At 38.4% G+C, this 15,824-nt stretch overlaps 2 protein-coding genes and 1 long non-coding RNA gene across 6 annotated transcripts in view; 1 reads left to right on the plus strand and 2 right to left on the minus strand.

The window, feature by feature from the left end:
• LOC147536487 (putative LRR receptor-like serine/threonine-protein kinase At1g53440) overlaps nt 1-15,824 on the minus strand; it is a 56,738-nt gene that overhangs the window by 29,577 nt on the left and 11,337 nt on the right. The gene's annotated exons all lie outside the window — the stretch shown is intronic.
• Nucleotides 1-15,824, minus strand: part of LOC147536489 (putative LRR receptor-like serine/threonine-protein kinase At1g53440) — a 29,202-nt gene that overhangs the window by 2,015 nt on the left and 11,363 nt on the right. The window contains exons 1-20 of one of the 3 annotated variants that reach the window (XM_086643938.1): nt 11,197-12,183; nt 5,445-5,895; nt 5,221-5,292; nt 5,082-5,150; nt 4,537-4,608; nt 4,374-4,445; nt 4,014-4,085; nt 3,294-3,365; nt 3,106-3,177; nt 2,934-3,005; nt 2,763-2,837; nt 2,568-2,636; nt 2,408-2,473; nt 2,256-2,315; nt 2,117-2,155; nt 1,989-2,038; nt 1,524-1,885; nt 1,097-1,292; nt 879-1,016; nt 303-421 (exon numbers count right to left, since the gene is read on the minus strand). In XM_086643938.1, the coding sequence (XP_086500064.1) occupies nt 303-421; nt 879-1,016; nt 1,097-1,292; nt 1,524-1,885; nt 1,989-2,038; nt 2,117-2,155; nt 2,256-2,315; nt 2,408-2,473; nt 2,568-2,636; nt 2,763-2,837; nt 2,934-3,005; nt 3,106-3,177; nt 3,294-3,365; nt 4,014-4,085; nt 4,374-4,445; nt 4,537-4,608; nt 5,082-5,146 (1,671 nt within the window). In that variant the 5' untranslated portion in view covers nt 5,147-5,150; nt 5,221-5,292; nt 5,445-5,895; nt 11,197-12,183. Of the gene's footprint in view, nt 1-302; nt 422-878; nt 1,017-1,096; nt 1,293-1,523; nt 1,886-1,988; nt 2,039-2,116; nt 2,156-2,255; nt 2,316-2,407; nt 2,474-2,567; nt 2,637-2,762; nt 2,838-2,933; nt 3,006-3,105; nt 3,178-3,293; nt 3,366-4,013; nt 4,086-4,373; nt 4,446-4,536; nt 4,609-5,081; nt 5,151-5,220; nt 5,293-5,444; nt 5,896-11,196; nt 12,184-15,824 lie in introns of those variants that run through there. The other 2 variants (XM_086643936.1, XM_086643937.1) reach the window with 2 other exon arrangements.
• LOC147536490 (uncharacterized) lies at nt 12,548-15,377 on the plus strand. 2 transcript variants are annotated; one of them, XR_015226116.1, is made up of 4 exons: nt 12,548-12,650; nt 12,760-12,835; nt 13,657-13,743; nt 15,184-15,377. It is a non-coding gene; the product is annotated as an uncharacterized LOC147536490 (long non-coding RNA). The 2 variants fall into 2 exon arrangements; XR_015226117.1 differs by having other exon boundaries at nt 13,660-13,743.

Below are 15,824 nucleotides of genomic sequence, written 5' to 3' on the forward strand. Positions count from 1 at the left end.
AGTATAATCCTCTCTTATGCCACACGTTAAATTATAACAATGCTACTTGCCTCAACAAAAAGTGGTCGGATAGGTCTGACAAGGCAAATTTTCAACATATGACGTCAGGAATTTGCCTTGTTCGGGCCACTTTTTGTCACGCCATTTTCCATTAAATTAACATTGGTATTAACATCATTTGCAACCTTTCTATTATTTCTACAAATTTGAAAATAATCCACAAAATATTTCTATTTTCAGAGACAACTTATTCCGAAGCCAAAATATTATATGTTGTTCCTAGAAAACAAACTCGAAAGTACCTTATAAACTGGGCCAAATCCACCTTCACCTATTTTATTTTTAGTGTCGAAGTTCCCGGTAGCAGCTTTAATCTGTCTTAAACTGAAGTAACCCGTTTGTAACTCAAGTCCTCTAAGTTCTGCCAAAAAGAGGAGATTTAGAAGAAATATTTTTACTTCAAAAGCCAACAATCCTTGGTTGGAGTGGAAAGAGGTTTAGTCTTCCACTTTAAAGGTCAAGGGTTCGAGGCACGTTGACAATAATTAGTTCATATTTTTTCCTTTAGGAATATTACAATATGTTGGGTATTTAAGAGATACAATGATATTTTGGCATATCCGAGGGGGATGATAAACGATATATCGCGGATACATAGGCAATATGACGTCGTAGGGTTGATTGTCGGTGTTAGATTATTCAATGTATGGTCACCAAAGGGTGTTACTACCATTGAGGCACGTCTCTAAGCGAGTTGTATGTTGAAGAAAACCATATTTGAGTGTAAAACTTCAAGATTATGGACCAGTTTATAGGAGACTTGTCAACCAAGAAGTGCTAGAAAACAAAAGAACAAGTAATATTCATGACTTCCTCACCTTCGTCCACGAGGTTCCTTCCACCCAGACATCCTTTTTTCCAAAGAAATGCTAATGTCAATAAGACTAACACAAATGAACCAACAACAATCCCAACAATAGCTCGAATTGACAAGCGACCCGTACGAGGATCAAAATCTAGACAAGAAAATAATATCGAGTATTAATGCAATGGATAGAGAAACAACTATATAACTTGAATGTCCGAATCAACTCACTTGGTGTGACTGATATAGCGGAAATAAGAGGTCCATATACTCTTCCGACTGGGATCGAGATAGTTCCTTTTCCTGCCCAGTATAAGTGTATCTCCAAAGTGTTACTAGTAACATTCACATCAAATTCTTCTATGACGCTCAATCCAACACCTTTAGCTTCCTCTTCAATATCAAAATCTTTCCGAACTCTTTCACCCTGCAAGTGATCAAAAGAGTTGTAGTTTGGCATGCTTTCATCCATGAAATGGAGTAACGAATTAAAACAAGGTTTCAGCTTCGATGAGTGAGTTTCAGCTAAAATATAAATCTGAATTTGATAAGAATACATGTTTTAAGATTTTGTTTACTAAAGGCGTAAATGCATGCAATAACCTGTTTTATAAAAGTAAGTCATTATAAAGGAAAAACACAACAACTGTTTACTTACTTGGATTAATATGTCAAATATGCGTGTCCCAAGACCGTTAGATATCGGGTCATTTCCGAACATGATTTCAGCAAAATGAAGCTTCACCTTATAATTTCCATTACGTAGGCATAGACCATAATATTTGAGTGAAAGAGGAGAAAGGCGAACTGTCGAGTACAAGCTTTTAGTTGTCATGTCTGGATTTGATGGATATAAATAGTTAGCTTTGTCGTCTCCGATAAAGTCCCCCATTGTGCTAATTGCCCATTTATCAGTAGAAGAGAAGAAGGATGATGGCCCCATAGGTGATAAGTCCGCTTCATACTTCTGTCCATCGACCGTCAACTCGGGGCCTCCACAATTTATGAACAAGGAATAATCTGCAATTCTAGTATGAACAAAATTCATATTGTATGAAGACTCCATTTCAATAAGACCCGAAATGATTCCTAACTCTGAGTTATTGGGAAGGTTTGTACTTACATTTTGGTTTCGAGGGGCAGGGTAGGTCCTTCTTCAAGCACCAAGAAATTCTATATGAAAATAAAAGAAAACATGGAATCATTTAGTTTTATAGTTATTGTACGAAGAAACAGGTAGCCGGAACTTACGACTGGTCTTCTGGAGAAGAATAACTTGCGATACTATTCCTGTCAAACCATTAAATCGACGGAGGGTTAATAGAGAGGAGAAAAAAAAGAACAGGCGATAAAGACCCACAACAACAATCGATAAACTGCAACTACTTACAACTTCGCTTCCTGACACGCCGATTGTGATGACCCGGAAAAATTGTTGTAAGAAACATCACTGCAAATACATACCGAAAATATACTGAAACATATTAATCAAATTTCTGAAAAAGGGAACCCGAAACATTAGAAGGAAATAGAAGTACATACAAGTTCCATTTGGTGTCCATTATCCACTGGGGTATTTGTCCAGTCAGTGAGTTGTTACTGAGAAACCTAGAGTACAAAACAACCGAATAAATCACCGGAGTTCGAGTCTTTAAAGAAATTGTAAAAATATATTCATAAACGTTGAATTGGTTTTACTTACAAAAATGTTAGAGATGGAATCGGTTCGAGGGTTTGGATATTACCAGTCAATTTGTTGAAGCTCAAGTCTCTACAATAAAAGAATGCAAATAGACGATTAGATTGTATTCACTATACTAAAGAAAGTGCAATCAAAACCATAAGGACGATTGCTGGGAGTGGCTTCGACGACAAGAATTCGTTCAAAGAGGCTTACAAGTACTTTAGTTTCGGCATCATCTGACCCATGTTAGGTGGAAGTGACCCACTAAGCGAACAACTTCTTAGAGCCCTGTAGTATATTGAAGACGATCATTGCTAGTAAAATAGATGAAAACTGCTAACAACTTCTTAGAGCCCTATAGCAAACCATCACCATACAACTTACAAATATAACATATTGCTCAAATCCTGCAAATCAGGAAATGGCATATCGGATCCCTTCAAGTCAGACACCCTCCTGAAATAAAAATAAAATAAAATCTTCTTTCGGCATTGCTAACCGAATGAAAGACTAGTACACCAAATACATATTTACAAAGAGTGGAAGGCATTCTAACAGTTGTGTTAAGTTCTTCAAGTGGAATAGGGTAGAAGGGATGGGTCCTTCCATTGATGTGCCTTGTAGATCTCTGTAAAAGTTTCCAATCATACGTCGTATAAGATGTTTTTTACCAACTAGATATTTTGTCAAATTTATGTTTAATCACAAACAATATTGTTGATAAAAATCATTTACAATACTCACAACCATTCGAGTTGTGTCCAATTCCCTACAAAGTCAGGTATTTTGCCAGAGATGCTAGTCCCAGCTATCCTGCTGCAAATAGTAACAGATTTCTATATTAGTGTTAATGTTAAATTAGTAGCAGGAATTAGGGTTGTATTAAAAGAGGGCTCCTTATGTAGCAAACACCTAGATTCGGGGAAAATACCATTGATATCTAAAAAGCGGCCGAAGCGTATGCCTTGCGGCGAGTCAGTCGTTTCTCACCTGAAGGCATATGGACCTGAAAGCTTTAGCAATGTGTCTGTTATTCAGACGTTTCTCACCCCAAGGCATATGCACCCGAAATCTCAAACAATGTATATGTAATTCAGCCGTTTCCCTCTTAAGCATGTGACGAAGTCTTACTTCTAACCTAGACTTGACTACTCTGCGCAGGATACAACACATAAACCGAGCTGTAGGATGCCGGGAACCCTATGTTCTGTTGTTACTCCCTCACCCATGCAGTTTGAATCAACCTAATGCCCTAAAAACACCTCATTACAAGACATTCATTACGTGAGAGCCCTAGTAGTGGTTGAACCTTACAAAATTGGTCTTCCTTGTAGTTCTTTGAAGTCAAGTCTTAGTACAAATACTGATCTTAAACTTTGGATGTTTACATCAAAACACATCTATCTTAAAGAAATCATAAACTCTTTTTGAAAAGACGTTTTATTTCAAAATAGAATTACATACAAATCTTTCAAGTTCTTGAGTTCGCCAAACGTTCTAGGCAAAGTTCCAGTCAGATTGTTGCCAGAAAGAAGTCTGCATGAGCAAGAAAATAATTAATGACAATTGTAATAGTGAGGACAACAAAATTATTGTATGGGTCCCGAAAGACTCATACTTGTCGAATACTAGCAAGCACATTACTGGGTTTAACTTAAGTTACTAATTACATGCATCTTTTGTGTGGTTGAATGAAATCTTGTTAGGTCCATAAAATACGCATGTTAAGTCTACTTTCGTGATTTAACAAAACGAAATTGAAGTTCTTTTGTTTTTGTTACAATGATCTCTATTAGAGAAAATAAGAGCATAAGCGATTCTTACAATCTTCTCAATCTTCTAAGATTTCCGAGCTCTGGAGGAAGGGATCCTGTAAGCTGATTATCAAACAAGAGCCTGCATTTTGAGAGTTTATATGAGTAAGCACTATAACTCTAAAAGTATCAAGTGATCCTTCAAACCTTGAAAAAAGTTAGCCACATCTTACAAGTTTTCTAAAGTAAGAATTGCACCGATTTCTTTAGGAATTGATCCCCCAATGTTGTTCCCCAATAGATTCCTGCCATTTACAGAGTATATTTGATTGACTTAAATACTTAATCTTTAGGGAGTTCTAAGACCATTAAATAACTAAAAAAAGGCTTGAATCTATGGCGGTGAGTACCCTTGCAAGGAGAACTATTAAGAAAACCCAAAAAAAACTATAAGTACGACAAAATAACAGCAATAATACAAATGGAATCTGTTGTATAATTGTTGTAAGTTTGTTTTATCGATCGAATGACTACACTACCATCTTTAATGTTTAAGCACCAGCTGGACTTTTTAGACATACATGATGTAGAATATGTGGAGCTCAATTCATTTCAATCAACTCTATCTTAACTCTTAAAGAACAAATACTCACTACATGTCCATCGACAACAAACATCCAAAGAGAACTACCCACATTTCACTACTTCAGCAAAGATTAACCAAAAATCACCATCAAAGAAAACCTAAAATTTTAATAAGCTACATAAGAGAACTTACAAAGACACAAGAGGAAGAGTAGCCCAAATCTTTGGAATTGACCCATTCAAATTGTTCCTAAGCATATCCCTGTTTAACCATCCCAAACACATTGTTATGAGAGAGAGAGAGAGAGAGAGAGAGAGAGAGAGAGACTCACAGTTCTTGAAGAAAAGGGAGATTGGCAAATTCATCAGGAAGTGGTGCACTCAATTGTAGAAACTGGAGTTTACTGTAATAAAATGAAACCCACATCCAAATCAAAGTCCAAACTCAAAACGGGCGGCGGAACTTATCTCTCTTGTAACTGACTGAACTGTTTTATTATTATAGATAATAAAACACATTGATGTTTTAAAGGAGAAAAGAGTCAAAGGAATTTACATGTTAGTGATATGGCAAACAGTGGAGGAGTTGAAAGAACAGTTGCAGGTGACATTGCTTAGCCCCTTTATACCAATTGTCTCATTTAAACCTTCACCATTACTGCAAGAATTTTTGTTCACATTCTTCCAAGATTGAATCTTCAACTTTGTAGATATTTGTTGAAGTGCTCTGACTATAGTTCAACAGATTAGTTGATCAGGGCTCAGGGACTGTAAAATATTTTTGGCTGATCAAAGCACACAAACAAAAACAGTCCTGCTAGAACACTTTCACTTTCTGAATTTACTGTTAGTTTTCATTAAAAATACAAGCCAATAACATTTGTATTATGTGGGACTAGATAACTATTCTAACATTCTTCCTCAAACGAATGACTTTTGCTAGTGAAAAATTCATGAGTATGCTAAAAAATTTTGTAGAGTTTGACTTGTTATTGATATAAAAACATCTGTAAGAGGCAGTTTCTAAAAATTGAAGAGGAGGTTTAAGAGGCAGCAATAGGCAGTTTCCAAATTGGGATGGTTTCCAATTTTTTGGCTCAATAGGCAGTTTCCAATTTTTTGGCTTATAATATATATAAATAGGGGTTGAGTGCTTTGTAATCAAAACACCAACACAAGCAACAACTCTTCTTTAGAGAGCTAGAGAGAGAGAGCAAGAGTGAGAGAAATTTTTCATAGTTTTTTGAGCGGTGTTAAATTTCTCGGTCGTCGAAGATTTAGTATAGAAGGTTATTACTATACGGTACCATCTTGGGACGAACTTGCGGGTTGTGTTAGTCGTCTTCATATATCCTTCAATAAAGATTTCTTGTTCGCCCGAGGACGTAGGCTTTAGGCCGAACCTCGTTAATTTCTGTTCGCATATTTGATTTTGACTTAGCTTTTCGATTAATCTTCATAATCGGATCAATTTCTAGGATAGGTTCGATAGCTTCCGCGACTTTTAATTATAACAATTGGTACCAGAGCCTTGTTGAGATTGAACGAAGAGAAGATGGGATCGAGAAGTGGTACGGTCAAAGCAGGTAAATATGAGATAGAGAAGTTCAATGGGAAAAACGATTTTTCTTATTGGCGGATGCAGATGAAGAATCTGTTAATCTCGCAGAAATTACACAAGACGTTGACGGGAAAGAAACCAGGAGATATGTCAGATGAGGATTGGGAAGAGTTAGATCTCGAAGCACGGGCTACCATTATGTTGTGTCTTGAGAGGGACGTGGCGTTCCTAGTAGACGAAGAAACAACGGCGGCGGGTGTGTGGTTAAAGCTAGAAAGCAGTTTCATGACGAAAACTTTAACGAATCGGGTCTACTTAAAATCCAAATTATTCACATGTAGAATGGAAGAGGGTTCTTCTATTCAGGAATATGTGAATAGGTTTGACAGGATTATCTCAGATTTGAAGGATATTGATGTTAAGGTTGAGGATGAGGACCAAGCCCTCATATTGTTACTTTCATTGCCAAAATCCTATGAAAACCTTGTTCAAACTTTAATGCTTGTTGGTGATAGTCTAAGCATGGAAGAGACGAGAAATTCGCTATTAGCGGATGACCTTCGTAAGGTTGCTACTAGCAGTATGGCGTCGGGTGGAGTAGACAAGGATCAAGCACAAGGGTTGTTTGTAACGAGGGGGAGGAGTAATGAAAGGGGAAAGGGAAAGGGCGGGAAATCTAGATCCAAATCTACAAGAAAACGTGCTTTAGTTGTGGTGAGCTTGGCCACTTTAAAGCGGCTTGTCCAAAGAGAAAGTTGAAGCAAAAGAACGAAGGCTACAAGGAGAAACAAGAGATGCAAGAGGCGGGATATGTGTCAGAAGAGGCGGACGAATGTTTCTCGGTGACAGAGGTGTCTGAGAAGATCTTCGATAAGTGGATGTTTGATTCAGGGGCGTCACACCATATGTGCCCAAATAGGGAGATGTTTACTACCTATAGGAGTGTAGATGGTGGTACAGTTATACTGGGTGATGATAGTATATGTAAAACTGTGGGACTCGGAACAATACGTATCAAGATGCACGATGGAGTGGTGAGAACATTGACGGACGTAAGACACATACCCGATTTGCGGAAAAATCTAATTTCCCTTGGTGTGTTGGAGCGAAGCGGCTGTAAGATAATTATAGAGAATGGCTCCATAAAAGTAGTTAAGGGTTCTTTGGTAGTAATGAGAGGTACTCGTTACGAAAATTTATACAAACTTTTGGGGACAACAATTACAGGAGATGTAGCAGTAGGAATCAATGGAAGGGATCCAACGGCTTGTACGAGGCTTTGGCATATGCGCCTTGGGCATATGTCGGAAAAGGGTCTATCTTTGATGTGCGGGAAAGGCTTGTTGAAGGACATGAAGAAGCCTTGCATGGAGTTTTGTGAGCATTGTGTGTTCGGGAAGGCACACAGGGTGACGTTCTCTACAAGCAAGCACAGGAGCAAAGAGGTGTTAGACTACGTACACACCGATGTCTGGGGACCGGCAAAGTTACCTTCCAAGGGTGGTTCCAGGTATTTTGTTACATTCGTTGATGATCATTCGAGATTTGTCTGGCTTTATTTTCTGAAGCATAAGAATGAGGTATTCAACACATTCCTGGTGTGGAAAGCAATGGTTGAGAACAAAACTGGTCGAAAGCTGAAGACGTTAAGGTCGGATAATGGGACCGAGTACACGGATGGGGCATTCAAGGAGTTTTGTAATCAGGAAGGCATTGTGAGGCACTGGACAGTAGTAAACACACCTCAGCAGAATGGAGTCGCAGAGAGATTGAACCGTACACTACTTGAGAAGGCTAGATGTATGCGCTCCAATTCGGGATTAGGCGTAGAATGGTGGGCAGAATCTGTTGCTACAGCTTGTTATATTGTGAACAGGTCTCCACATTCTTCTTTAGATGGCGGCATACCTTACGAGGTGTGGTCAGGTGAACATGCAGATTACGGGAGACTTAAGGTTTTCGGTTGTACGACCTATTACCATGTTAAAGGTAACAAACTTGACAATAGAGCAAAGAAGGCAATTTTCTTAGGATATGCTACAGGAGTCAAGGGTTATCGGCTATGGTGTACGGAAGACAAGAAGTTTGTAATCAGCAGAGATGTGGTGTTTGATGAGTCATCTATTGTAGCTATGGCGAAAGCTACGGTGCCTAGTTGTGGTGATGTTGGGTCTACTAAAGCTCAAGTAGTGGAAGTAGAAGCCGAAGACCAACGGGTTTCTAGGAATCATGATCAGGTGGAGCATCAGGATAAAACTCAGGATGAGGAAATTGATGAACCCGATTATGAGGAGGTTCAAGGGGAAGGTACACAAGTTTTACAACAACAACAGCAGGATGTTTCGGTACACACTAGGCCGAAACGGTTATATAAGCCGGTACAGAGGTTAGGGTCAGACAAACCTCTTAGGCATTATGGGCAGGCAAATCTTGTTGAATATGCACTCTCGGTGGAAGACGACGAGCCGGTCACCTTCAAACAAGCTATTACCGCGGAGGAAAGAGAGAGTTGGTTGGTTGCTATGCAAGAAGAGATGGAGTCTCTTCACAAGAACAAGACATGGGAAGTTGTCCCATTGCCCGAAGGAAAGTCTGTTATTGGTTGTAAATGGGTGTACAAGAAGAAAAAGGATTCTTCCGAGATCAAGGGTACAAGGTATAAGGCAAGACTAGTGGCCAAGGGTTATGCACAGAAAGAAGGGGTCGACTACAATGAGATTTTCTCACCGGTCGTGAAACATACTTCTATTCGGGTGCTATTGAGTATTGTTGCTCACAGGGATCTTGAGCTGGAACAACTCGATGTTAAAACCGCCTTCTTGCACGGTGATTTGGAAGAAGAAATTTATATGGCTCAACCTGAGGGATACAAGGTTGAGGGTAAAGAAAATCAAGTATGTCGTTTGAGGAAATCTCTTTACGGATTAAAACAATCCCCTCGCCAATGGTACAAACGATTTGATTTTTTCATGCTAAAGCATGGTTTTCGCAGAAGTGATTATGATTGTTGTGTATACATCAAAAAACTTCGCGAAGGTGACTTTATTTATCTCCTTTTGTATGTGGATGACATGCTTATTGCTTCTAGAAGCATGGTGGAGATAGATAAGTTGAAATCTCAACTCAGTCAAGAGTTTGAGATGAAAGACATGGGCGCTGCAAAGAAAATACTGGGAATGGAGATTAAGAGAGAGCGGTCAAGTAAGAAACTGTACTTGAATCAGAAAGGTTACATCGAACGAGTAGTTTCTCGATTCGGGATGCAGAATGCGAAGGCGGTGTCAACACCTTTGGCACCACACTTCAGGCTCTTGGGAAACACAATCTCCCACTACTCAGTGGAGAAGGATCATATGGATCGTGTACCGTATGCTAGTGCAGTTGGCAGTCTGATGTACGCTATGGTGTGTACTAGTCCGGATATTTCACAAGCGGTCAGTGTGGTTAGTAGGTTTATGGCAAACCCGGGGAAGACACATTGGGAAGCTGTGAAGTGGGTCTTGAGGTACTTGAAGGGTACCTTTGATACGGGTTTGTGCTTTGGTGGAGACACATGTCAGGTAAGCGGTTATGTTGACTCGGATTATGCTGGCGATCTAGATAGAAGACGATCTACTACTGGTTATGTATTTAGGGTACATGGTGCTCCAGTTAGTTGGCGATCGATGTTACAATCTACAGTTGCGTTATCTACTACGGAGGCCGAGTATATGGCTATGGCCGAGGGTGTGAAGGAAGCATTGTGGTTGTGGGGTCTTCTGGATGATCTAGGGATTAAGCAGGAGTGCGTGGATGTATGGTGTGAGAGTCAAAGTGCGATCCACTTGGCGAAGAATCAGGTCCATCATGCTCGTACTAAGCATATCGATGTCAGGTATCACTTTGTACGAGATGTCATAGAGGAAGGTGATGTTTCTCTCATGAAGGTACACACAGATGAGAATCCCGCGGACATGTTGACTAAAGTGGTGACATGTAGCAAGTTTCAGCATTGCCTGGAATTGCTACAAATCGGCTCGTGTTAAGTTGCCCGAAAGGGCGTAATGGCGACAAGGTTTTCTTTATGTGAAGGGTTGGTAGAACTACGGTAGGCTTGATCCTGTAAAAGGGTACGTAGGCAGCCATGGTCATATGGCGCAGTCGGATGAAGTCACAAAAAGAAGATATATCTTACAAGGAGTATCCTGGTGTTCGTCCAAAATTTGAAGTATATCAAATTGTGTACGAGGTGGAGAATTGTAAGAGGCAGTTTCTAAAAATTGAAGAGGAGGTTTAAGAGGCAGCAATAGGCAGTTTCCAAATTGGGATGGTTTCCAATTTTTTGGCTCAATAGGCAGTTTCCAATTTTTTGGCTTATAATATATATAAATAGGGGTTGAGTGCTTTGTAATCAAAACACCAACACAAGCAACAACTCTTCTTTAGAGAGCTAGAGAGAGAGAGCAAGAGTGAGAGAAATTTTTCATAGTTTTTTGAGTGGTGTTAAATTTCTCGGTCGTCGAAGATTTAGTATAGAAGGTTATTACTATACGGTACCATCTTGGGACGAACTTGCGGGTTGTGTTAGTCGTCTTCATATATCCTTCAATAAAGATTTCTTGTTCGCCCGAGGACGTAGGCTTTAGGCCGAACCTCGTTAATTTCTGTTCGCATATTTGATTTTGGCTTAGCTTTTCGATTAATCTTCATAATCGGATCAATTTCTAGGATAGGTTCGATAGCTTCCGCGACTTTTAGTTCTAACAACATCATTGGGAGATTGCTCATGTATTTGTATCTTGTATGTTGTTGTTGTTCTATCTTGATATCTTGATATCTTGCTATTTTGCTATCTTGTTGTTGTTCTATCTTGCTATCTTGTTGTTGTTGTTTGACAATTACGAACCATTGTCCGGTTTTGACAATTACTAATCATTGCGCGGTTCTGTTTGGTTTTTTATAGCCCTCACACATGATTATTACTGCAACATATTCAATGCAATAAAATTCAAGTCTTTGATCTACTTGATTTTATTCTTTGTTAAACATAAACACTAGCAATTATTGTTCTTGATTTTTCCCACTTCTATTCTTCTTTATACCATTTCTCTTATCTCCTCTTCATTTGATCTTATTTTGGAACAAAGTAACTAACTAAAGGAACAAAAGTTTGAGAGTTCTCAATAAGTATGAGCAAATCAAGCAAAAGAATGGGCTTGCTTGCCATTAACGAACCCACAAACATGTTCACAAAAACATCAAAAGCAAACCTTCTTTGGGTATAACATCATTTTTTTCACGCATTCTATCGAGCACATGGTGTGCATCCTTTAGTAAATCAAAATTGGGAAAACTATAAGTCTAGTTTCAAGATAAATATGAGGTAAATAACTAGTTTTAATAATAAACCCATGAATTCTTTCCCTTCTCTAATAGCTTTTCAATTTTTCTTCATCCAAAATAGAGCTTCATTTAAATTATCGTTGATGCACATAAGTTTTGAGGCATTTGAAATGCTTGAGATCATTTAAGAGCTTATCTTTTGATTTCTTCAACAAATTACTCTTGTTTTGATTTTTCTTCTTCTTGTTAATCTTCATCGTTATCAAACACTATTGAGAAAAAGTATTGAATAATAACTAAATTTGAACAATAGAAGAGAACTACTCTTAGGTGCTGTTTGTTTTTTAATTTTTTCAGATCTGAAATCTGAATTGGATCTCAATTCAGATTTCAGATGTTTGCTTTTTTGTTTGACAAAATCTGAAATATTGGCTGACTAAACTAAACATCTGAATTGGCTGAATTAAGACCCAGTTTTTTCAGACTTTAAAACAAGTCTGAAAAATAAACTCAACTGCTGAAAAGTAACAAATGACAAATGTAACGTCCCGTGCTTTCGATTCAGAAAATATAAGACTAAGGTTAGGCGAAGGGCCATTTGAAGTTTAGAGAAAGTTAGGACAAGGACTAAATCAACAACTGGTGCAGAAAATAGGGTGTTTTCTACGACCAGGAAATATTTAGGGGCTGCTTTGCAAGTTTATAGAAATTGAGGGACTAAACTGTAAATTCGAGTGGATAAGTTGTAAACCAAAAAAAAATCAGATTTTCTTCCTCTCTTTAAACCGACTGAGATTAGGGCTTAAGCTCAAGGGAAGAAATTGATTAAGGTTGAGAGTTGGGTGAATTTTAAAGAGAAATTTTGAGTTCAATCAAGAAGTAAGTGTTGTTCTTAAGCTTTTTTGTTTAGGTTTTTGATGGAAACTTAATTTTCTCTCTCTATGATGTTGAATTGAGTTATAATGGTAGTTTTCTTTACTACTTGAAGAACTTGGTGAATTGAGGAGGAATTGGAAGAGAATAATCAAGAGAAAGCTACTGAAATCGATTTTATTGGAATCAAGGTAAGAAATTTTGATCCCTATGGTTGTATAATGAATTTTTAAGGGTATTTCCTTACCTTTATGTGTGATTCTATGATGTTAGTTAACTTAAAGAGTTATGAAGTTATGTATGAAGAATCAAGTGGATGAATAGGTCAAGACTTGATGAAAAACAGTAGGTTTAAGAACAAAACTGCTACTGTTTTTGGGTGTTTAGACAGTCTTAAAGGCTTCGGAAGAATTTCGAGTCTTCATAGATATTATAGCTCGTCTCGTTCCGATTCCAGAAACATATTATAATGATTATTCGGAGTTCGTATGAGGACGATATGATGGTTAGAGTATGCAGCATACGAGCAGTAAAACTGATGCACTGCTGCGTATCTTTTAGGTTTTTCCGGCATGTTTTAGTCGTAATTAGGAGAAGACACCTGAGAATGAAACGCTAGGAGTGAAGTTAACTTTCCGAAAACTTAAGAATCAGTTGAATCGGATTAAGGACTAAAGAGTATTGTTTGTTTGAGTGCGCAGTGCGCAATTAAGACTACTTTGTGTGTTTATGCATTTTGGATACGGTTCATTCGGATTTTAGCAAGAGAACCGAAATGTTAAAGGGCATAAATATACTTTAAGCGATATATGATTCAACTTAATTGAGTATGACAACGAAAGTTTTTAAATGGTCGAAAGTACTCGGTATAGTCGATTTCGTTACAAGGAACAACTTCGGAATAGTTTGGTTTATAACGGGACCTAATATAGGTTGGATTTGTATATTAAGGGTGTGAATAAGATATTCGTGTTGTCAGAGTGAAGGTGACTCTTGTTCCTTGTACTTTCAGCAGGAAGCGAATACTACGTAGAGGAGAGACCCGAGGAGTCCGAATCTCAGGTGGACGACAACGAACCGGAAGTGTACTACATCTGAGGTAGGATCCTATGAATCTTACTTGGAGCACGGGTATTCCCCGTTACACCATTTTATATATATATATTTAGTTTTTATCTTTTTCTTTTTCTTTTCCGTTCTTTAGTTAAAATTATGACATAATATGCTATGGTGGGAATGTATGTGGTGTGTTGTGTGTTATGGATGTTTATCTTTTAAAAACAAATTGGTTTTTCTGAAAAATAATCACATGGAGGCGGAATCGCTTGATCTGTGTGATCGTTTTGTGTGAATTGTAAACACGTGGTGGCGGAATCGCTTGAGCTGCGTGTATAACATGGAAGCGGAATCGCTTGATCTGTGTTACGTGTATTGATTGTTTGACGCCGGGCATTGGTTGGTCCCCTTGTTTATTTTTCTGTTATGGATTAGCCATGAATTCATGTCAAGGGTTACACTCGGTGCATGCGCAGCCGTTTGGTAACGACCATTCCAGTTTACCCAGAATGGGGTCCGAGAGAGATTGGGAGTTGGGGTATTCCGACCCTTGGAGTGATTAGGGGACTGACCAGTGCCATGTTTGTTTATTTATTCTGCTAAGCCACTGGTGTTTGTGGTTTGAATTCTGTATGATATGTGATTGATACTTACAACATTTTCACCGAAATGAAATAGGGTGCTTACCCGAGTTTTCGTAATAAGAAAATACTTAATCCCTTAAAGTGGACACTTATAAAAGCTTGGCTTTAAACAGGGTTTACCCTACCTTGAGAGACAAGAAAGCTCTTCTCCTTTGGGTTGATGGGACCTTTAGGAGGGCTCTGTTCTTGTAGCTTTGGGAGCCTATCAGATCATTTAATATTATTATAGGTTCATGCATATGTTTGGGTATTCTTCGAATGGTCAATGAGTTACCTTGCGAGGAAGCGTCAGATCTGGCCGGAGATAGGACGCGCCTCAAGACGAGATAATTGTATCGCCGTGGGTATATGGCTCTACTAAGCGACGATACTCTTATAGTCGTCTGGGTAAGTCATGACATATTCTAAGCGTATCATTGTTTGGGTGAGATTTACTATTCGATGCGTATTGAGATCACAAGTTAGCCCGATGGGCGATGATGACGAAGGGAGAGTTACGGAAGCTCTTACCGGGGTATTACGTGGATCCATGTGTACACTGCAGTAGTCAACTGTTCGATAAGGCGCCGCCTGCCTACGTACTAACAAAGGCCTAACGGTTCTTCCTAGCCGAATAGTAGGTGACCCCGACTGAGGGCGTATTCAGTCATGATCTTGGTAAGCTAGAAGAATTATCTTGCTGTATTGCCTTGCTTGATGTGCATAATATCTATTTGTACTATTGTATCACCTAAACTATTGTTTTATTAAAAGGTTGATGTGTGGTGCGGGTAGGATGTCTAGGTATCCTACTGAGCTAACTTTCGAGTTATCTCACTCCTTCATTTGTTTTTGTTCAGGTACTATAGTTCCAGATCGATCTAATCTTGCTTGTGAGCAACTGGTGATGTGAGATCGATTTGTTTTTGTATATTTTGAAGTTATGTATATTATCAGAACGAAGAATATATATGTATCACTGTAGTATATAGTAGGTGCGAGATGTTTGGGGTTTGTAGTTTGTTTTGTCGTGATATGAGTTTATGTGCATGTATATATGTATGTTTTGGCAGGTTTTACAGGTTTTATAGACTCAATTTACAGAGGAAACTCTGCCGAAATTTAGTCTCGTCTTTTTGACTTTTAGTTCGTTTTCAAAAACTATGATTTCTTATTAGATTTCCGCTGCTTCATTTTATTTGTTTGATAACAGAGATAAGTGTGTTGGCTTTGGTTTATTTTAGAAACTCTGTTTAAGCGAGACTGAGACTTAGTTTCTTTTATAAACTGCCGGGCAAACCGTGTCTCGGAACACGGGGCGCCACAGTTGGTATCAGAGCATGAGTACGTGCATTGGGCCGACTGGCATCAAAATATATTCTGTGCAATAATGAGTGAGGTAACTAAAAACACCAAGGCTTGATAAATTCGTAAAAGCTTCAAGATAAAATATGAAAAGATAATAATATTGCTGATTTTATTTTGTTTTATTTGAGATTTT

Source organism: Eschscholzia californica, unplaced genomic scaffold (assembly GCF_041429995.1).
Source record: "Eschscholzia californica isolate CP2 unplaced genomic scaffold, dmEscCali1.0.p SCAF_5, whole genome shotgun sequence".
Taxonomy (NCBI): Eukaryota; Viridiplantae; Streptophyta; class Magnoliopsida; order Ranunculales; family Papaveraceae; genus Eschscholzia; species Eschscholzia californica.